The sequence below is a fragment of the Sorex araneus genome, chromosome 1, assembly GCF_027595985.1.
Source record: "Sorex araneus isolate mSorAra2 chromosome 1, mSorAra2.pri, whole genome shotgun sequence".
Taxonomy (NCBI): domain Eukaryota; kingdom Metazoa; phylum Chordata; class Mammalia; order Eulipotyphla; family Soricidae; genus Sorex; species Sorex araneus.
Genome location: NC_073302.1, coordinates 155,311,191 through 155,334,744, shown reverse-complemented (window position 1 = coordinate 155,334,744; position 23,554 = coordinate 155,311,191). Strand labels below are relative to the sequence as shown.

At 37.0% G+C, this 23,554-nt stretch overlaps 1 protein-coding gene across 2 annotated transcripts in view; it reads left to right on the top strand.

Moving 5' to 3' along the window:
* Positions 1-23,554, top strand: part of AP3B1 (adaptor related protein complex 3 subunit beta 1) — a 225,136-nt gene that overhangs the window by 59,182 nt on the left and 142,400 nt on the right. For both annotated transcript variants that reach the window (XR_008627187.1, XM_004613140.2), the window contains exons 7-8: positions 5,225-5,407; positions 23,067-23,222. Coding sequence is in view for 1 of the 2 variants with exons in the window: in XM_004613140.2 (XP_004613197.2) it covers positions 5,225-5,407; positions 23,067-23,222 (339 nt within the window). In the remaining variant the exon portion in view is untranslated. The remainder of the gene's footprint in view (positions 1-5,224; positions 5,408-23,066; positions 23,223-23,554) is intronic.

Here is a 23,554-nt window from a genome sequence, read left to right as displayed (position 1 = left end):
TCCTCAGATGATAATTGTAAATTTTTTTGTCTTGTGGGATCCTAAAATTTTTTCCCCTATTACCTTGTAGTTTCTGAGGGGTACCTCTTCCTTACCATTTTCTGCATGAAACCTTCCTTCCATTCCCAAAAGAGCATCATTAAATCTTCTGCCTGGTTGAAATCTCTCTTTGTAATATGTTTGATCTGCCAGGAATCTTTTTTAGTATTTCATTTAGTTTTCCTGTTGTTGATTTTATTTACCAGCTCCTGGCCTAGACGTTTGGGCAGGTTTTTTTTCAGGCTGTCACTGATCTTTGTGAAGTTTTGTGATACAGGAAAGATAACCACAAGATTTAAAGTAATTTTTCTACTTTAGTGTACTTTGAAGTTTGAAAATTCCTTGTTTTTTAGCTATGTAAACATGGGCTGGAGTGATAGCATAGCAGGTAGGGAGGGCACTTGCCTTGCACGCAGCCGACCTGGGTTTCATTCTTTTGCCCCTCTCGGAGAGCCCGGCAAGCTACTGGAAGTATCTTGCCCGAGTGGCAGAGCCTGGCAGAGCCTGGCAAGCTACCCGTGGCGTATTAGATATGCCAAAACCAGTAACAACAAGTCTCACAATGAAGATGTTACTGGTGCCTGCTTGAGCAAATCGATGAGCAGCGGGATGACAGTGACAGTGACAATGAAACGTGGTCTTAGGACATTATTTTTTGTCAATTTTTGGACTTTGGTATTGGGAGATTAAGATTTACTTAGGCACCATTCCTACTAAATAACTAAATTTTATTTTGAGATTGTTATAGGAAGACTAAAAGTAATTTGATATTTATAGAAATTTTTATGGGTCTCAAGATTATTTTTATTTCTTGTAACATGTGCTCTAACTTTGTAAAAGGTAGACAGCTGTGTTCCTCCTCTCCCAATTAATGTCAGCATTCATGTTTAAAATGCAGAAGCAGCCCAACTAATTTTTGTTTCAAAATTTACCAATTTAAATGAGCCAGGTTTTATTTATTTCCATATTCTGAAGGCGAATTTATTTATTTCCATCAGGACCTTCTTCAGATCATTATTACAATGATATTGCTATCTGGTACTGACAAATAGAAAATTGAGCAGTGTTAATCTATTTTAGAACTTTTTAATATAACCTCTGTTGATTTTGATATACAGCTCTGTTTCTTTCATAAAGGAAGATTTTTCTTTCTACAATTGAGATCTTTTTACAGTTAAAATGAGTTATGTAATTTTCATTTTAAAGAAAGGTAAATGTATAAACATATTAAAATTTATTAGAATATTTTATCCCTTACTATTGGAAAGCCAGTATTTATTCTTTTTTAAAAAAAATGAGAAGTATATTAGTTTGAGTCTGGAGAGATAGTTATTTGCAGCTCGGCTGGGTTAATCCCCAGCACCTCAGATGGCTCCCTGAGGCCTGCTAGAAGTGATCCTGAGCTCAGAGCCGGGAGTAAGCCCTGAGCACCACCAGGTGTGACCCATAACAAACAATAAATTTGCATTAGAATATTTAGTTATAAAGAAAATATATCCAAAAAACAGTTACCCAAGTAACAGTTGGTTTAAGGTATCTAAATTATTAATGATGGAAAATTCCAGTCAGTGCCATGAAAAGGGAACATTTATGTTCGATCTTAGTTTCTTTGCATGTTTTTTTCATTGTATATTCCAAGCTTTACCTTTTTCTTTTTCACTATTTAGCATTTCTAAAAGACTTTCTTACTGAAAATCTTTTTCTCGGAGCAGAAGGGAGCACTAAAGTGGTGCTCCTGAGGTCTAGTGTCCACTCCTGATGCTGCTTGGCAAACTGGCCTGGTGGTTCAGTGCTGGAACATGAGGACCAGGGACCTCCAGGACTACCTTAGTCCAGGAACCTCCAGGGCTACACTTCGTGATGCTGGGGGCCTCCCAGATTACACCTGCTGATGAAAGGAGGCCGGGTGGTGCCGGGACTGATTTGGGTCTGATCCTCATAAAGCATGTGCCTTAATCCCTAGACATTCTCTGCAGCCTCAAACCTTTCTTAATGTCCATTTAAATTTTTCAGAATATTTTCTTTTCTTTTCTTTCCTTTTTTTTTGGTAAAATGTGGAAAAACTTACTGGTTGAACAGTTTAAGCTTCAGTGTGGGCAATTCTCTCATCTTTAGAATATCTCCAAAGCCGGGTATTATTTATTTCTGTTCCTTTAGATTCATTCAGAAGAGGTTCTTTTGACAGCATGTAACATTCTAGTAGACTACCATTTGTTAGAAAAACAGTAAGGATAAGGCCTCCTGAGAATCTGAGTTGTGTGTATTTTTGATGACAATGTTTCCTTTCTTAAATTTAGTTACAGAAAGATGTTTAATGAATATGTGGTAGTTTGAGACTAAAATCTGGAGGTAAGGCACAGTTTTTATAAGTTATTGATTTAATGTTGATAAAAGTGTCAGTGTTGTGGGCAAAAAAAAAAAAAAACCCACACCTCAGAGTTTGTGCAGATGTTTTATTGTGATAGATCTATTATCCAGCTATTAGAAGATAAATGACTGATCTTTCCCATTTTCCATGCCTCAAGAAAATTGAAATAAGAAGGGGAATATCATTTGGGCTGTATGATTAGGGCAGGTTGGATGGCCATTAATTTAAGAGAAGAAAATCTTGGCAGCATTGGCCAACTTACACCATATTATCAATCAAACGTTGATGCACTTCTTGTGATGACCCAGCACTCTCAGGGTTTTGCAGCGTTAATTAGAATTCATGACAAAATAGATGCAAGGAAACGTTTTGTACCCTTCATAATTTTATAGAAAATTTATTGTTATTAGAGGAACCATTTGCTTAGTGTGATTTTTTTCATTACCAGCTTGTCAACTAGCATAGATAATCTGGAGAAAATATGAACTCCATAGATGGGGTGTCACTTTTGTTGATGGTTCATGTAGTTTACCTTGGAGCACAACTAATGGCTGAAGTTCATAGCAACAGCACAGAAAAACGTGGCAACCCAGGGAAGATAAATGAACCATGTTTATTGCTTTAATATAAAAAATACATAAATGGAAAACTGCATTTGAATTTGATGAGCTCATTGCTAGTTTTGTTGGAGTGATTTATTTTTCCCCTCATATAAAAAGCTACTATTGACACAGTGAGATGGAAATTAACTGTCTGTTTTTCAGAAACCAATATTTTTGGTTTTAAAATCTGAGTAGATCATTTCATTTTAGTTCTGGAAGTTTTATAGAATATTGAACATTTAATAGACCAAAATTATTAATTCTTCTGGTAGTGTTTAGCTCAGGGCCAGATTATTGTTAAAATCTTACAATGAAATAACCAAAGTGATCAGTTTTTTGTGAATATATTTTTTCTTTAATTCTTCCTAATTAGTTTTGTTTTCTTAAACCCTATTTGTAATGAAGTATCTCCCATTTTCTGTTATTTGTTAGTATATTAAAATTATTTTGTACTAATAGCTTTGGTTTAATAAATTTAAGCTGGGTAGTAGTTAATTTTACTATTGTTTGATATCTATTTACACTTGAAAACTAGAATCTTGGATTAGGCAAAATAAGTTATTTTATAAAATAGTTCTTAAATTGAAAGTTTCATTGAATTACCATGTTAATTTCATGGATAATTTTATTAGAACTGATACTCTTTTTGTTTTAATGTCTTTTACCAATTGACATATGTCTTCCATTACTATGATATGACATACATGTCAGTATCGATATTTTCATAGATTCTAAGGGCTTCGGTAGTTTGATTTTAGTTGTTTTAAGGGATTTTTAAATGATAGTTTAGCTTTTTAAAAATATGATTATCACAGTACTATAGTTTCTGAAGAGTATTTTTTACAGAAGATCTCAAAATATGGCGTTGAAAATAAATGAACTTCTTTTCGATATCAGTAGCAAATAGCAAATTATACGTATAACACATTTTTATTTATTTCACACAAATAATCAATTCTTTGCTTTTTCGATTGAGATGCTTACATGCTGAGACCAGCAGGCACCAGTACATGGGCAGGGCTGGAGTCAATAAATGCGGCTTCACGTTTACACTGATTGGTAATTCATAAAATCCCCACAGGACTGGGAACTTGCTTAGCATAATAGCAAGTCTATATTCTGAGCTGTTTTCTTTCAATTGTATTGTTGGTTGCATATTAATAAACTAAGTGTCAGCCAAGTAGAGGGACAAACACTAAAAATGTGAATATCATAGGTAGCTAATATTTTTCAGAAAGTACCATTTCAGTGAGTTATATTTTCTATTTAATTGCTTATGTTATGCCATTGGGGAAATTTTAGATCTAAAATGAAGATCCCTAGTGTTCAAGAAGAGTATAAAATTAATTTATTTCTTCAAAACTGTATTATATTGTTGGCTAACTGCATACATCTGTGATACCTATATAGAGGTATTTGTATGTGATAGTTGGTTTAGCTTGTATCTTTATGCCAAAAACATAACTTAATCACTTTGTAAAAGCTTGACAGTTCCAAAAGCTGTATTTATGGTTAAGTAATTGATCCTAAAGAAAAATGATTATTGTTGCTAATATATTATTTCAACTTATGCACATTGTTATATATAATATGTTAGATTTTAGGCTACTTTTTCAGGTAAATTGTATTAGTAAATGTAAACAGGTTGGCTAGTTGTGAAAAATTTGAAAACTTTATTTTACTAAAACATTAATGAGTGTCTAATATTTTAGGAGAACAACTTGTTTTGGAATTACTATCCTTGTTTTAAATGAACAACATAGGATTTTTGTTACTGTCTCTATTCTTTTCTGAACATCCATACATACTATATAATAAATATCTAGAATTTAGCTTTTGAAATGTGCTTGCTTTATGAAGAATTGCATGATTAATATGTTTAATTCATATATAAGAAATTTTTTGAAATTAACCTAAAAAATAAGATTTTCTAATGCCTCCAATACCTCTGATTACTTCAGAAAAATACTGTTTTATTCAAATTACAGTGTTATTTTTTAAGAGGTGGGACTTCAAAAATTTATTATAACAAGCATTTTATTAGTTAGATGGTTAATTACTTTAAATATTGGTTCTCATAACACTGATTGTACCTGTTAATGCTTGAATAGAATTTTGTCTGTGTGTTTTTTCTTTTGGGGGGGAGGCCGTGATGGGATAGGAGGTGGGGGGGTAATGGCATTTTAAAAAATGAGTTTATTTATTTATTTTCTAGCTGGTTGCTGGTAGTGTTGTGATGGCCTTTGAAGAAGTCTGCCCAGATAGAATAGATCTGATCCACAGGAATTACCGCAAGTTATGTAATTTACTGATTGATGTTGAAGAGTGGGGACAGGTTGTCATTATCCACATGCTCACGCGCTATGCTCGTACACAGTTTGTCAGTCCTTGGAAAGAGGTAAGTGTCTTGAGCAATCTTCCATTTACAAAGTATACTAAGAAATGGATGAGCTTTTAAAACTGTGCCCCCCAAAAAGGTTGTAAAATATAGAAATCTTACATTTCAGGAGGATTCATTTTTTTGTCATGTTCTTTTGGAAACGAGGAGACCAGTAGAAGCGTGAGGAGAATTAAATTTTCATTCTTTGTGGTTGACATGTATTGAGTGTCATGGTGCCTAGGCTGCCGAGGGTTACCTGGCAGGAAGCCCTAGTTAGGAGCAGCAGCGTGACACATTCTGTGCTTGCAGGGACATTGCCAAATCATGAATTTCTTGTTGTTGTTATTGATTGTCTTTCCACCTTTGAGTCCCAGCTGTTTCAAGGACTCACTAGTAAAAGTAGTTTATGTGATTCTAACCCATGTAAATGTTTACCCCAGACAATATCTCATCTTTGGAGGTAAATACGGCATAACTTCTGCTTTTTTCACAGATTTATAGTTCTAAAATACATTTTCCCCTTTTATTTACTTAAGCTGATAGGCATTTAGTAAAATAAATGAATAAACCTTAAAGTGTAGTAATTTGTTTCCTTTGTATAGCGTAACCTTAGAAATATGTATTATTTCTTTTCATTAAATTCAAAATTTAGAAAATGTTCTTACATCATTTGCCATAGAATTACTTCAGTGTTTATATACTTAAGATTTAAATGCAATTTTATAGCTTATTGAAATCACTAAATAGTATAAGAATAGCACTCATTTTGATCTTTTGGTTATTTTTTAAAATCACTATTGCAGACCTAAGATACTAGGTGGAGAGACAGTACATTGGATAAAGCATGCAAATGACCCAGATTTGATCCCCAGTACCACGTATGGTCCCTGAGCATACTTAGGGTGATCCCTGAACACAGAGTAAGCCCCGAACACCAGCAGCTACAGGCCAAAACCGAGAAAAAGGAAAAAATTAGTTATGCAAAAACTATTTAAAATTCAACCCCCCACTAGTTTATATAGTAGTTTATATATAGTTTAAATAGTAGTCTATACAGTAGTTTATATATAGTTTATATACAAACTTGTATATAGGCTTTTACTACTCAGTATATCTTTTATAAATTAGAAGATGAGAGAAACAGGTATATAAAGTTCATTCATGACACTATGTTAGATGAACTGTCACTTTCAGATGTTTAAGGAACTTAAATGTTCATCAGTATTTTCTGCATTGATATCATACTATTGTTTAAAGTATTTAAAAATTTTAAAGTGCCTTTATCTAGAATACTATTTGTAATATTTACTTCCTATTAATTTAATATGAGAAATGTGGGCTGATTATTGTACCTATAGATCAAGTGTATTTTGAATAAAATATGAAAGTGTTGTCCCTCACAGGGCTTTTAAATCAAAGAAATTTTGCTATCCATTAATAGCTTATTTTACAATGTTTTACTTATATTAAGCAGGGTAAACTTTTTCTTTTTAAAATTTTTTAAATTTTATTGAATCACCATGAGATAGTTACTTGCTTTCATGTTTGGGTTACAATCTCACAATGATCAAACACCCATCCCTCCACCAGTGCACATTCCCCACCGCCAATATTCTGGGTATACCTCCCCTTTCCCACCCTCCCCCTGCCTCCATGGCAGACAATATTCCCCATACTCTTTCTCTACATTTAGGCATTATAGCTAAGCAAGGTAAACTTCTAGTGATGCTTTTATTGAACCAAGCAACATGTCCAGTTGCATAGGTTCATTTTTTTATGTGTATGATAACTGTCAAAAGAATTTTACTGTGTTAGCTATTTGTTTCTTTCAATCTGTTTCCCTAGAGTATTACTCAGGTTCTTTTACAGATATTTTTTTTCTCCTGTTGTAAAGTTGTAGGCAATTTATCTAACTACCGTTATAATTTGAAGTGTCTAATTGTAATTTCCTGCCACAGTCAAATCATTTTCACTAGCTGTATGCAAGCAAGCTTTTTCTTAGTCACTGTGAAGAAACTAGAGTTAAAATACATAAATTAGACTGGGAGAGATTACTCAGAGGGCTGGCACAAATGATCCGGCACTGCTTCATCTTCCTTACACTGCCTCTGTTGCTGGTAGCCTGCAGTACTGCTGGGGAGCCCCACGCCCCAAATGTACATACACTTCTCTTCCCATATCTTCTAAATATGTGACAGGGCTGGAAGTGTGGCTCAGTAGTAGAACATAGACTTTGCATGTGGGAGATCCTGGGTTTGATCCATAGATCTTTCACAGACTTGAAATCCATGTTCTGTGACTTTTCCATTTATTTGTGTTTCTCTTCCTTTTATTTCATTTTATATAAATGAAAACAAAATTCTTTTTTTTTTCCCTTTCCTTTTCTTTTTGTGTTTTGAGTCACCTTGGCAGTGCTTAGGGGATAGCATGCAATACTGAGGAGTAAACCCTGACCCAAAGTGTGCATGCACTCTTGCTCCATTGAGCTCTCTACAGTCCCCAAAGTAGTATTATTTTTAAAGCTATTTGCATAGCAAGCATATATATTCATTCTTTGGATAGGTAATTTGGAAAATTGGCACTTAATGCATTCTTTTGTTGTTGTTTGTTTGTTTTCACATGTGAATATTTTCTCTGTGAACATTGATGATGCTAACTGTGAGATGAAGCCTGCTCATCCCTGGTACACTGGATGTGGGCTAAATTGTTATTTTGCCACTTATTCGCAATCTGACCTTGCCACGTTATGTGGTTAGTAGACTCATTCACTGGCTTTCATGTGTGCAGCTCGGCCTTCCACATAGTCTAATACTGCAACAGAAATAAGCCAGGCAAGGCAGCAGTATTTTCCACTGAACAGATCTCTGGGCTCTTGTTACTAAATGGGGTCACTCTCATCTGGGCCTGCCTTTCACACGCAGCTTTGCATCTGATTTCCTGTGAGAAAGACTTCTTGGCTTCAGCAAACAAACTCTGCTTAAATGGCAGATTCATAAAGGCCTAGTTCATTATAATCATGTAGATTTTTTTTTTTAAATGACAGAAGCAACTCAAGCACAAGGCAAAATAAAAAGTCCTTTCATGACTTTAGGTTGACCCCTTAAAGGCAGTCATTGGCAACCACTTGCTTTCCCTTGTTCTCGTGGTCATAATTTTTACTTTGGAAAATGCGTTTCATTTTCTTTATTAATTTGGCATGCTATCATGTGACTCCTAACTCATCAGCATAATAGGCCTGTGTCCTGTTGAGTAACCCATGGGAAAGAGCCGAGAGTTTTTGTTTACTCTAGGAATAGAACCAAGGGATTGTCAAAGGTGCCAGGCATTTGGCGCAAATACATTTTCTAAGCTTAGGGCTCAAGTGGACCATCACCATTTAGACCGTGCTTGCGCTCACTCTTTCAGGTAACCCATCTTAGCCCTGCTCTGCTGCTTCTTAGAGCTCCTTTTACTTAGAGATTCTTTCAGGAGGGACCAGTCCAGACAGTCATTAGCTGTCTTGGAGACTTTGGGCAGATGCTCAGATTGTAGCCAACTTCTTAGGGTTTGCCATGTGATAATTTTTGTTTGGTTTGGGGCTACTCCTGATGAGGTTTGGGCTGCTACTTCTGGTAGTGCTTCGAGGACTCTGGTGCCAGCACGGTTTGAACTCAGACTCCTACATGCAAAGAATGTGCTACCTACCACCCCTTGAACCATCTCTCAGGCCCCACGTGTGGCCATTTTAACTAGAGAGATTGGCAAATTCAGTTATAGGATTGAAAAAAAATGTAAAAAAATTGTTGAGCATTTAAAAAAAAACTTCTGATAGTGTTAAAAATCATTCCATATAAGGGCTGGAGAGATAGCACAGTGGGTAGGGCATTTCCCTTACATGTGGCCGACCCAGGTTCTATCCCCAGCATCCCATATGGTCCCCTGAGCACCATCAGGGATAATTCCTGAGTGCATCGCCAGGTGTGACCCAAAAAGAAAAAAAAAATCATTCCATATAGTAAAAACAAAAAGACTTTTGACAGTGTAGAATCAAGGGAAACGTAAAACTCCATTAGTTAGTGATGAGTTTTTTGTTTTTCTTTAGGTTTTTGGGTCATATCTGGTGGTGCTCAGGGGTCACTGGCTCTGTGGTCAGGAATCATTCCTGGCAAGTTAGGGGCATGGATCAGTGCTCGGGGGTTATTGGCTCTGCACTTAGGAATCACTCTTGGTGAGTTTGGGGCATGGATCGTATGGGATGCCCGTATCAAAACTGGTTTGGTTGTGTCCAAGGAAAATGCCCTACCCACTGTACTATCTTTCCAGTCCAAGTGCTGAGTTCTTACCATAATTTTTTCACATAATTGGTGGACAAGATCGGTCTTCATTTGGACTAAAGAGATAGTTCAGGAAGTAAGGCATTTGCCTTTCTGTGACCCCTTTGATTGTGACCCTGGTTCCATCCCCAGCACCACATATGGTCATTTGAGCACAGAGTCAGGAGTATCACATTTTTGTCTGTGGACCCAGGTTTCATGCCTCATAGTGGGAGTAATCCTTTCAGCACTGTCAGATGTGGCCCCCAAAGCAAAAACTACAAAGTGGAAACAAAAATAAACAGTAATGTTTACTAAACAGACCTAGTACTCCTAGGTCAACAGTCTTGCAGTTGTGTTTTATTGCCTCTTGACTTTTAAATTAAAATAAGCTTTTGCTTACCTGATAAGTTTCTGTGTGTTTACTTATTGTGTTCCAATCAAAGCTAATTTTGAAGCCTTCCAATCCATAGTGCTTAGACACTGCAATTAGCTAACAGCCATAATTAAATTGCTCTTCAAAGAGAAAAATTGTGTTTCTCAGTGAATTCTGTAGGACATTTGTTTGTGTTTATATAGCTTGAAGGGCAGCAAAATTGTTTTGTGTCTTTTTTGTGTGTTTTTTGGAAATAATAGAAATACTTTTTTCATCTGAACTGATGTACATGCTTTTGTCAATAAGTTCCTAAATGAACACATCATATACAAACAAGCTTCTTCAGGGGCAGAAGAGATTTTTAATTTAGTTTATTTACATCATTATAGATCAGTATTTAGGCTGTTTATATGTAAATGTATGATTTGAAGAACAATTAAGTGTTGACAAAGTAGATTGCAGTCATATCAATTGCAGTGCATTTTCCATAATTTTTCTAACTGACATCTTTGATGATAAATAGTGGATGCCAAGTCAAAGCCGATTATACAGTGCACTAGGAATTCATGGGGCTGTCAGGGAGAAGACCGATTGACTTTAAATTTACATATTAATGAGAAGATTTGTTAAGAGGGTGCTTGACTATAGAAAATAACAGCGTATTTATAGGGCACGACATTTTATAAATAAAGCTGATGCAGGAAAATGGAAATTAAACCTTTTAGGTTAATAAATTCAAGAGACTTGCTAAAATGCATATTTGCATTTTTATTTTCTTAAATTTACCTTATTCTTTGCTGTCCATGTGGGTCTGTTGTGTGTTTTTTTTTTTTTTTTGGGTAGGTCAAATTTGTATAATTTTCAAGGGCAGAAAATTGTCTAAATATTTTCTTTGTGTCTCTTTGGCCTATTGCAGAGTATTACTTGAAAGCATCAGTGTAAATCTCTGCTGAGTAACGTTGCTTTTCTAGAAGTAATGGATTAAAAAATTAATAGTATTCACATCAAATAAATAGTATAAACACCACATTTTTGTTTTTTTAAAAAAAACTTTTAGTGCCATTAATTGTGAACTGAAATAAAACTGACACTGGAGCTTGACAGGAATGTTTTTGAGTTTCGAATCCAGCTATGCATGTGTGCATTTTAGAACCAACCTGGCTGTGCGCAGGGTTTGCTCCCAGAGTTTGTGGTCAGGGATCATTCCTTCTGGTCCTCAGTGGAGGTGGGTGATGCCAGGGATTTGAACTGGGATTGGCTGCATGCGAGGCAAGTGTGTTAACTCCTGTGCTATCTCCCTGTCCCTAAATCTAACTAGCCCTATAAAGTTGAACTTTCTCTAAAAGAAGACAGTTTTGTAAGAATTATAAAATACTTTGCTTCAGTAAATAGGAGTTTAAAAGTGTATATATTCACAATTATTTTAAGATTTTTATGGTGGTAGAATGTTTACCATTTTGAAATTCACAGCTATATATTTGTTTTTCTCAGTATATCTGATTCTTTATGCATAAAACCTAATATAGGTATAAAAAATCCAAATTTAGAATTTCTGTAAAGTATTCCTCCTGGGGGGGGCGGCGAGTGGGGGGTGGGAACACTCCCAGCCCAGGCCGTCTGGTTCTGTGCTCAGCCCACTTGTCTCAGGGATTGTACGAGTGCTGGGGATGGAACCTTGGTCGGCTGTGTGCGAGGAAGACGCTTCCCTGCTGTACTGTCGCACAAGCCACTTTAAAGTATTATTAAGTTTCCTAGTTCAGGGATACAACATTCATATATGATCCTTGAATAGCAATTTTCAGACAGTACAAAGGGATATATTTGGAAATGTGGTTCAAAAATTCATAGGAATTTAAGTGCTGGAAGTTTGTTTCTTTGTGTGTGGTACTGGGGATTGAACCCAGGGCCTCACACACAAAGCAAGTGTGCAACTGCTGAACTATGTCTATATATTATGGTATACCATACCCTGAACTTTTTTGTTTGTTTGTACCTTTTTAAAAAAAATTTTTATTAGAGAATCACTGTGATGTACAGTTACAAACTTATGAACTTTTGTGTTTGCATTTCACTCATACAGTGATTGTTTCATACCCTGATCTTTGAGATGATTACTTTTTGTTTATTGGGTCACACCCAGCCATACTCAGTACTTAACTTCTGGCTCTGTGCTCAGGGATCACTCCTGGTGGGCTCAGGGGACAGTATGGGGTGCTAGGTATTGAACTCGGGTTGGCTAAGCAAACACCTTACCACTGTGCACTAGCTCCTTGAGATGATAATTATTGAGTTAAAAATTATTGTTTTTTGTAAAATAAATCTTGTGTTGTGTTTTACTAGTGGACTATTTTTAAGTCTTAAACACTGATTAAAATTTTTTTTAAAAAATCATTAGACATGGTTGAATCTATAAGTAGATTCCAAAATGATAGAGTGGTAGACTCTAAAGGCAGAATCCAATGCACATAAGAATTTGTTGTAATGTTTATAGGCAGCTTCTGATGAATTATCCAGTTTACAGATTTTAAATTTGTTTTTATTTTTTAAATACTGGTGACTTTATTCTTTTATTTTAATTGAATCAGTGTGAGATAGAGCGTCACAAAGCTGTTCATGATTGGGTTTCAGTCATATAATGTTCCAGCACCCATCCCTCCACCCGTGTGATTTCTCAGCACCAGTGTCCCCAATTTCCCTCCCACTCTTCCCCCCAAATCCTCCACACCCCAGCCTGCCTCCTTGGCGGGCACTGCAGATGACTTTATTATGTTATTGGGGTAAATTTCTCATTACATTTGCTGCTGCAAAGGAATATTGAAGACATAAATATAAATATTTACTAAAACATTATAACTTCTTAAAAATTTCCTTAATTGAATCAGTGTGAGATACACAGTTACAAAGTTGTTCATGATTGAGTTTCAGTCATATAATGTTGCAGCACCCTTCCCTTCACCAGTGTACATTTTTCACCATCAGTGTCTCCACTTTCCCTCTCCCCTCCCCTGCCCTGCCCTGCCCTCCCTCCCTCCCTCCCACCTGCCTCTATGGCAGACACTCCTCTTCCTCCCCCACTTCCCCGTTTTCCTTTTAGGCACTGTGGTTTGCAATACTGGATTGCTGCAGGGGTATCATTTTTATTATTTTACCTCCTTTCAGCACTCAGTTTTGTCCAAAGTGATTATTTTTAACTTATTCCCATAGCGGTCCCTTCTCTGTCCGAACTGCACTCCCCCTCCTGCTTGTGGCAAGATTCTTACTATGGATCAGTCCTCTTGGCCTTTGTTTCTCTTGTCTTTGGGAATAGCTCACATAGTATTTTATTTTTATATCCCGTAAATGAGTACAGTCATTCTGTTTGTCCCTCTTCCTCTGACTGATTTAACTAAGTATGATACTCTTCACGTCCATCCATGTAGAAGCAAATTGCATTACTTCATTTTTCCTAACAGCTGTGTAGTGTTCCACTGTGTATTTGTACCATAGTTTCTTTATCCACTCATCTGTTCTCAGGCTTGTGGGTTGTTTCCAGATTCTGACTATTGTGAACAGTGCTGCAGTGAACATGGGAGTGCAGATGGCTTTCCTGCATTGTGTTTTTTGGCCCATTTGGACATATTCCCAGGACTGGTATTGTTGGTTTGTATGGAAGTTCAATTTCCAGTGTTTTGAGGAATGCCCATATTGTTTTCCAGAAAGAGAAGACCAGTCGACATTCCCACCAGCAGTGAATGAGTTTCTTCCTCCTTGCATCCATGCCATCCAGTCTCTGTTGTGTGAGATTGTCTCATTGTTGTTTTGGCTTGCATCTCCCTGATAATTAACGATGTAGAGCACTTTTTCATGTGCCTTTTGGTCATTTGTATTTCTTCTTAGAGGAAGTTTCCGTTCATTTTTCTCTCCATTTTTTGGCGGGTTTATATTTTTATTTTTCTTATAGAGTTTGACTATTGCCTTATATATTTTGGATATTAATCCCTTATCATATGAGTGTTAGGAAATAATTTTTCCCATTCTGTGCATTGTTTTTGTATTCTGTAGATTGGTTTCCTTTGAGATTCGGAAGCTTCTTAGTTTAATGTAGTTCCATTTGTTTATCTTTGCTCTCACTTGCTTGGTCAGTGGTGTTTCATCCTTGAAGATGCCTTTGACTTCAGTGTCATGGAGAGTTCTGCCTACAATTTCCTCTATGGATTCAGGTCTGATATCAAGGCCTTTAATGCATTTTGATTTGATTTTTGTGCATGGCGTTAGAGGTTTGAATTAATTTTGTTTGCATGTAGCTGACCAGTTTTCCCATTACCACTTGTTGAAAAGACTTTCCTTGCTCCACTTCATAGTTTTTGCTCCTGAACTAAAGATCATATCTCCAAGGGTCTGTCTCAGTATATTCAAGGCTGTTTCATTGATCTGAGGCTCTGACTTTATTCCAGAATGCAAGGATGATTTAACTTTCACAATTCAATCAATATAATACACCTTATCATTTTGGGGCATGGAGTAAATTGGCCATGAACATTCTTGTCCCTGTCGTTTTTTGTGGAGATATGCTGGGAGACTGTCTGGGTGTGGGAAATCAGACTGGTCTCAGCTGTATGCAAGGCAAGTTCCTCATTTCCCTGGCCCTTCTTTCATGTATCTTTAGTACTGACTTAGGTATAGAATTGCTGGGTGATGGGATTATATATTTTATTTACTTAAGAACTTGCCAGTCATTTTTCCCAAAGTGATTATATTATTAGTTTGCTAGAGACTAGTCAAAAGGTATGTCAAAAGATTAGGTGACTAAGTAATATTTAATTTTAAAACTTTTGTTTGTTTATTTATTTTTTGCTTTTTTGGGTTACACTCGGCAATGCACAGGGGTTACTCCTCGCTCTGCACTCAGGGATAACTCCTGGAGGTGTTTGGGGGACCATATGGGATGCTGGGAATCGAACTCTGGTCGGCCATGTGCAAGGCAAACGCCCTATCTGCTTCACGATAGCTCCAGCCTGGGTTTAAAGTCTTAAGATTAATTTTGGCAGGTTTGGTTTCTTCTGAGGTCTGCTTCCTTGTGGTTTGCTTTCATTATCTTTCCTCTGTCTGTGTATCCTGGTTTCACTGTATGTCCACATTGCCTCTTGACACTGCCCTAGATAGGGTTATTTAGGGCTTCAGTTCTTATTTAACAACTTTCTTTCGTTCCAAATGCAGTCAGATTTTGAGATACCAAAGGCACACAATACACAATTTGGGACCAATGTCTTATTCACATTCCCATATTTATGTGTTGTGTGCTTTCACTTTGTGTTCGTTCTCTCTTTCTCTCTCTCTCTTTCACATTTCAAGATTTACAGATTTCACGTTTTTATTCTTGGCTCATACATTTGAACATATATATGTGTAATTAATTGTTTTTGCTTTATACTTTCTTCTAGGTTTCAGTGTCCCCTTGCACCCAGTTTCCTACTCGCTGATTTTCCAGAATGCAGATCTACTTTCTTCCCATTCAAGTACTTAGAATTCCCCATGAGGATGTTTAAGGGCTTGAGCTGGAGAGCTAGCACAGGGGTTGTTGCTTACCTTTCAGTGCAGCTAACCTGACTGCATTCCTCCCACCCTTATGGTCTGGCCCTCAAGCCGCGTCAGAGTCCCTGCAGAGCACAGGGCCAGGAAGAACCCCTGAGCGTTGCTGGATTTGGCCCTCAAATTTCCTTACCCCTTCAAAATTAGAAAAACCCTTATTGGTTTATTCCCTCTTCAATTAACATTTCAAAATGTCTCTTTTAGACTTAAATAAAGGTCCTAAGGGAGAATTAAATTCATTTAATTTCAGTAGACCTTCATGATTTTTTTCTAATAAATTATATTTACTTCAGGGCTTAAAACACTGTTTCCCAAAGTGGGTGATTCTGCTGTCCCATCCCACACTTGCTGCTTTCTAGTCTGTTTTCTTAGTAAAGAGGAATTTTCAGGGGCGGGTGTGTGGGTTCACCAAGAGTGATATTTTTCTACAAAGGGAATAGTAGACCAAAGAAGTCTGGGAACGCCTGGGTTAGATCAGACCTACTTAGGTTGGTTTTAATTTTAGTTCATAATTTATGATTGAATGAGGATTTTGAAATGTATTCTGTATAACAAGAAGCATTTTATTCTTTTATTGTCTTAAGACTGAGATTAGTTTGTTTTTAGATCATTAGAATACCATTGTTTTTTTTCTTAGAAAAGAAAAGACTGTTTTCTAACATTTCTATCATTTTTCTAAATGAGTCTGGGGGCGGGGGGTGTCACACCAGCAATGCTCAAGTGTTATTCCTGGCTCTGTGCTAGGAATTACTCCCGGCAGTGCTCGTGAGACCATTTGGGATGCCGGGATGGAACCTGAGTTGGCTGCATGCATGGCAAGCACCCTTCCCACTCTGCTATTGTTCCAACGCTGAAAAAAGAGTCTTGAAACCTAAGTTTTACTAAACCAATTTTTATATGCATCATAAGTATATATTATTTCAGAGAAATTTGAAAAATTGTCCTATGTCGAGTCTCCAAATCACTCAGTAACTAAGTTTGGAAGTCACTGCATTCAGAAAGCTTGTTTCTTATATGCTGTAGTAAAACACATAGTCATAAGAAATGAGAACTGTTGTGGGCAATTGAGCACTGTGAATTTTTATAGTGGATCAACACAAAGTTGGTGGGCACAGGTGTTTCTATAATTGTGATGTATCAGGGACGATTCAGTGTTCAATGGTCCTCAAACCCACACTTCCACCTGTGTGGTATAGTGGTCACTGGACTGTGGTATAAAACATGTAAAGTGAAGAGCATAGCACCTACCTTAGAGAAGGGAAAAAGTCTCAAACCACTCTGTATTTCATGGGTTGTTTTACATAGGTTTGATGGGATGGAATGGAGGAAAAGTAGGGCAAGGGACCTCTGTTTTTTTTTTAATAAGTATAAAATTAATTTTTTTTTAAACATGACTTTTCCTAGAGGATACACACACAACCGTAAGTTGTGGCTTTTTTAACTAGCTGAGCAATTCATTAGCTGTGATCATGGTATTACTGAGCACCTATCCAGTCTGAACTCTCAGAGCAGATGTCAGGGAGTTAAACCCCGTGTTTGAGATGTACTGTCAGTAGACTGCTGTGGGTCTTTTGACTGATGCTTGTGTTTCCCCATACTTTGTGTGTTCAAGCCCTAACACTTCCTAATGTAATGGTATTTGGAGAAGGTAATTTTGGGGAATGAATTCTGAAGGGAGTAGTGCCTTTATAGGACAGAGCACCAGAGCTTCTGCTTCCCTCTCAAAGTTTTGCCACGTGAGGGAGTGCACAGAAGAAGTCAGCCCAACACAAGCCAGGAAGTTGGTTGTTAACTCGGAACTGAATTGGCCTCACCATGATCTTAGGCTTTTGAGCATTCCAAACTGTGGAAAATCAATGTTTATTGTTTAATTTACCCCTCTCTGGTGTTTCACTTTAGTGAAGTTCACTGAGGTGACTCCTGAAATATCTCAGATGGCATGAGAGTGTCATGTTTTTTTTTTTTTCCCTGTAGAACTTACAAAGCGATAGAACAGCAGGTAGGGCGTTTGCCTTGCACACGGCCAACCTGGGTTCAATTTCTCTGCCCCTCTCGGAGAGCCCTGCAAGCTACCGAGAGTCTCTCGCCTGCACGGCAGAGCCTGGCAAGCTACCTGTGGTGTATTCGATATGCCAAAAACAGTAACAACAAGTCTCAGAATGGAGATGTTACTGGTGCCCGCTCGAGCAAATAGATGAGCAACAGGATGACAGTGACAGTGACCAAACTTATAAACATAAACATATATAATAGTATGCATACTACAGATTATAAGTTAAACTTTAATGCAATTTGTCAGCAATCAAGGAAAAATTGAATAAACTTAATGCTTATATTAAGAGTAGCTTCTTAACACACATGAGGATGTTATTTGCTAGTTCTGGTAGTCTGCAAATATAGAAGTTTCATCATATGTCTTTTTTAGGTAGAATTGGAACATTTGATTAAAGTTGACTGAAGATTGTAGGTGTTTGTGCTTAGAGAAAGTGATTAATTTGTATCATTTATTGGTTTAGTGATGCACCTAAGTAGAACCACTTTGGCCAAGAACACCATGAAGGAGCAAGTCATTGTAGTCCTTGATAACTGTGTATCTCAGTTATGGTCTTTAAAAACATTCTTACTTGCTGCTCTTGCTGTGGGAGTGTTGCGTTGGGTGGCTGCTGGTGCCCCTCACCTCAGTGCCGGTGAGCTCAGCCCTGCGCCTGAAGCTGTGCTCCACTGTTTAGGGTCTCCCAGTATGTATTGGAGGGTAGAATGAATATGAAAGTTTTATATTATTAAATCTTGTTTTATATTCTTAAATCTTTTATATTAAAGATTTTATATTCTTAAATCTTTATATCTCTTAAGTCTTGTCTAGTTTGTTGCACATGGATATCCATAGTAGTCTATTATGAACATATGTATTTTTTGTGATCTGTGTTGCTATTTTGTCTGTTTTATTATTTGTGATTTTTTTGGTCTCAGTTTTGATTCACACTGAGTTGTACCTAGTATGATTCTTTTTATTATATTTTCTCTGTTTTCATCTTAGTGAGGCTAGCTGAGAGGTTCTCTCTTTGTCTCTCTCTTTCTATTTATCTCTTTGGTTTTAATAATTTAAAAGAACCTGTTCTTTATATTGTTAATCTTTTTGGTTTTTATTTCTGCTCTTTTTTTTTGTTCTGCTGACTTGATTTTATTTATTTTTTACTTCCTCCATATTTAAGGTTAGATTTTTTTATTTGGAACTTTTCTTGTTTATGGGTGTAGGACAGTATTGTGATAAACTATGATGCTTTTCTGATTCCCAGAGGATCTGATAGTCTTCTCTTTGTTTTTGTTGGCCTCCAGGTGAATGTTTTCATCATTTATTAAATTTCTTTGCAGATCCCAAAGTTACTCTCAGAAGCGTATTGTTATGTGTTGGTGATTTCTCTAGTTTTCTTTACTTTTTGAAGGGGGAGGGAAGGACCCACAGCTATTGGTGTTCCAGTGCCATTTTCAGTGGTTCTGCGGGGTTGGGGGCGGCATGTGGTGCTAGGGCTGTGACCTGGGAAGCAGGTGTACCGCCCTTAACACCATCTCCCCTGCCCTCCAAGTCTTTCTAGTGTTTGGTTTTTAGTTTTGTCCCATTGAGATTGGGAAAAAAATCTTAATATGATTTCAGTCAAGTAGTTATTGAGACTTGCTTCATTCCTACTTATATATTATCTATGTTTCACTGTCTGTTAGTATGCATTTTCTTCATCTCACTGATTTTCTTTGTGATAATTATTCTTCTCCATTTCTCATTTATGTCACTTGTTTCCAATAATGCCGATGTTTACAGTTTTGCTGATACGGTTAACCTCACCACAAGTACCCAAACCCTCCACTGCTACATCTTTGTCATTTATATTCCACCTTTATTCTTACTTTTTGAAGAAATCTCTGGAATGTTTTCCATAGAGCCTGAACTAAATAATATTCCCAGCAGTAAAAGATTCTTGTTTGCCCCAGTTTCACCAACTGTGGTTGTTTCCAGTTGTTTTGACATACATGCCTTTCTCACTGGTGTGAAATGATATCTTGTTGTTGTTGTGATTTTCATTTCCCTAATAATGATTATAAGAAATTTTCATATGCCAGTCACTGTGTAGACTTATGAAAGTTTATGTGTATCTCTCTTCCTTATTTGATGAGATTTAATTTTTTTGTTGTGCGGGTTTGAATGCTTTATCTATCTTATCTGTTAGCCTGTTGTCTATATGGCATGTCAGTATTTTCTCCTGTTCAATAGGGTATATATTTTTTTAATCCTGAGTCTGTTTTGCCACACAGACACTTTATAATTTGATGGAGTTTCATTTGTTTGCTTCATTTTTTTTTTTTTTTTATCTTGGCCCTGGAGTTGCTCTAATCCAACTGGAGCGATAGCACAGTGGCAGGGCGTTTGTCTTGCACAAGGCCGTTCCGGGTTTGATTTCTCTGCCCCTCTCGGAGAGCCCAGCAAACTACTGCCCGCCCGTACGGCAGAGCCTGGCAAACTACCTGTGGCGTATTCAGTGTGCCAAAAACAGTAACAACAAGTCTCACAATGGAGACGTTACTGGTGCCCGCTCGAGCAAATCGATGAACAATGGGATGACAGTGCGACAGTGCTACAGTGCCTCTGGGGTTGAGTCATTGAATATACCTCTGAGGTTCATTTCCTGGACAGTTACATCTATGTTTTCCTATGTGTATTTTTTGGATTCTGGTCTATACTTGAGGACTTTATTCCACCTTAATTTAAATTTTGTATATCGTGTGAGATGCAAGCCCTGTTTTATTTATTTTTTGTGTCTATCCAGTTTTCCCGCACCATTTGTTGTTACTGTTTTGTTTCTGTTTGGAGGCTACATCTCTTGGTGCTCAGGGGCTTACGTGCTGCTGGCAGGACCTTAGGGACCATAGGTCATGTCAGGATCTGAAACCAAGTTGGCCGTGTGCCAGGCAAGCACCCTTTTTGTTGCTCCACTTCACATACTTAGTTCTTTTGTTATAGATTAACTGTAAATTTGAGCATTAATCTCTGGGCTCTCAATTCTATTCCTTTGTTCTGAGAGTCTGTTTTTGTTCTGTACCACACCATTCTGATTATTATAGCTATGTAATTTAATTTAATGTCAGGAATGCAGTACCTCTCCCATCTTGTTTTTTCTCAGAATAGCTTTAGAAATTGGAGAATTTATATTTCTATGCAGTTTCTTTAGTAATGCTTGTTCTAAGGTTTTGAAGAATGTCATCAGAATTTTGATGGGAATTGCATGTAATCTGTATAATGCTTTGGGTAGGATGGTCATTTAGAAGTGTTAATTCTTACATTCCATGATCACGGAATATTTTTCCATTTCCTGTTACCCTCCTCTATTTCTTTCAAAAGTGATATTTTTCCAATGTCTTTTTTCAGATCTTTTAAAAAAGTTGATTCCTGAATGCATGGTAACTTTGGACAGTACTTAAAGGGGGGTTGTCTTTTTAAACTTTTTGACTCTTAGTAATATGGAAATGTAACCAATTTTATGTATTGATTTTGTAGCCTGATAGTCTATTATATGGGTTTATTGTTTTTGTTTTGGGCCTCACTTAGCTCTGCTCAGGGATGACACCTGGTGGGGCTCATGGGACCATATGCAGTGCCTGGAATTGAACTTGGGTCAATTGTGTGCAAGTCAAGCTCTTTCCCCCTTTGTACTGTCTTTCCATCCTCCATACTGTTTTTTTTTTTTAAGAGTTTCTTAGTGGAGGCCTTCAGTGTATATTATGTATGAATAATATTCATTGTATACATAATAGCAGATGCCTTCTCTATGTGTGTGCATGTGTGTATATATATATATATATACACACATATATATATTTTATCATGTCATCTGAAAATATTGGGAGCTTGACTTCTTTTCCAATCAGGATCCATTTAATTGCATTTCCTTGCCTGACTGCTGTGGTGAGAATTTCCAAAACTGTATTGAATAATAATGGAGATAGTGGATATCCTAGGCTTGTGCCTGTTCTCTCTGAAGGAAGGGCTTTCATTTTATTGTCATTAAGTCTGATGTTGATTCTGGGTTTTTTGGTAAATGACGATTACTATTTTGAGCTACGTTCCATTTGGTAATATTTTGTTGAGGGGTTTTAATTACAAATTGTTAAAAGTCTGGGCTCAAAATAGGCCTTTTCTGACATACCTCCAGAGGGGTGAATATGGATCTCACTATAATAAGGGTCATAATCTAGGCCCTCCATGTGACTCTTTGCTGGTGGGGTTGGGGGCTGTAGTTCCTCCCCTTCACCGCCCCTCCCCCCAAGTATTGGCTATGCTAATGCCTTTGTTTTCTGTCAGACTAGACTTATTTTCTTGGCCCTCCAGATACAGGGAATAGAGTTTTGGAGATTGGTTTTTACTACACTTGATATTTCTGGGCTTCCAGGTTTGATATATGAAGTAAAAGCAAAAGCCCTAGTAACTCATGGTTGTGTCATTGTTTAGGCCCTGAGGTCACTATTCTGTCTCTCTGTTCATATCCTTGTTTTTGTGTATGATATCTAAGATACTCAGTTATATTCACTGAGAGGAGTAGGCAAAGGTGCAGCTGCTCAGTTCTCCTCTAAAGAAAGTATGTTTCTGGTACTCAGTAATAAAAATTGCCTCTATAAACTTTAGTTGAATTGGACCCATGTGAATGCTGTTGTCATTATTTATTTTTAGAAGTAAATCTCTATATACAGATTGTATTTGGAAAGAAAAATGAAACAAAAGTACAGAATTATTTCCTATGTTTATGCATACATATGTATAACAATACATAACTTAGAAACTGAGTCTTTCTTTACAGCACAGATATAGTTTATCACTAGTTTGTGTAGCCTGTCAAACTGTTACAATTTTTTTAAGTGTATGTTACAGTCTAAGCAGTTTTTTCTTACCCTTTGGTCTGATTATCTATAGGGTAACTGATAACTAAGGAAATCATCAAGTTTTTGGTAGTTTAATTTTATGGACTTTTCAGGAATTTAATGTTCATTTTTTCCCTTCAAGATAGCACAGTGGGTAGAGTGCTTGCTTTGCATCAGCTGACCCAGTCTGATCCTTCGCACTCCACATGATCCCCCAATCCCTTCCAGAAGTGATCCCTGAGCGCCAAACCAGGAGTTAGCCCTGAGCACTGCTCGTTTGGCCCAGAAACAAAACAAACAAAACCCCAAAGTAAACAAAGCACAAATATTAAATATATTACTAAAGGACACTTACTGAGCTCTGGGAGACAAAGCAAGATCTTGCCTTGCATGTAAGTGGAATGCATTTAAACTGCTTTAACATTAGTAGTTTGCAGTAAAATATTACATGTTTTAAAAATAGTTCTTTGGGGGGGATGTTTGATTATTTGATTTGTTCCAGGTCTAAATTAATGTTGAAATTGATTTTTTCTTGTAGGATGATGGCTTGGAGGACAAAGAAAAGGATTTTTATGAATCTGATGATGAAGAGAAGGAAATGACTGACAAAAAGAAGAAGCCATATATTATGGATCCAGACCATAGACTTTTAATTAGAAATACTAAACCTTTGCTTCAGAGCAGGAATGCAGCGGTATGTTATATACTTGTTAAAAGTAATTCAGATTTTGAAAAATGATGGATATAATTCCTGTGAGTGTAGGGACTAGATTGGTAAAGCATTTGCTTGCATTTTTGAGACTCTGGATTCTATCCTTGACACTCCAAACAGACAGTAAAATCCCAAAAGTCTGATAAGCTCAGTTTTTTTATTCTCTCTCTCTCTCTCTCTCTCTCTCTCTCCATGCGTGCGCGTGTGCACACACACGCGCGCGCGCACACACACACACACACACACACACACACACACACACACCTGGTGGTGCTTAGGAGTGCTGAGGATTGAACCTAGGTAGGCTGCATGAA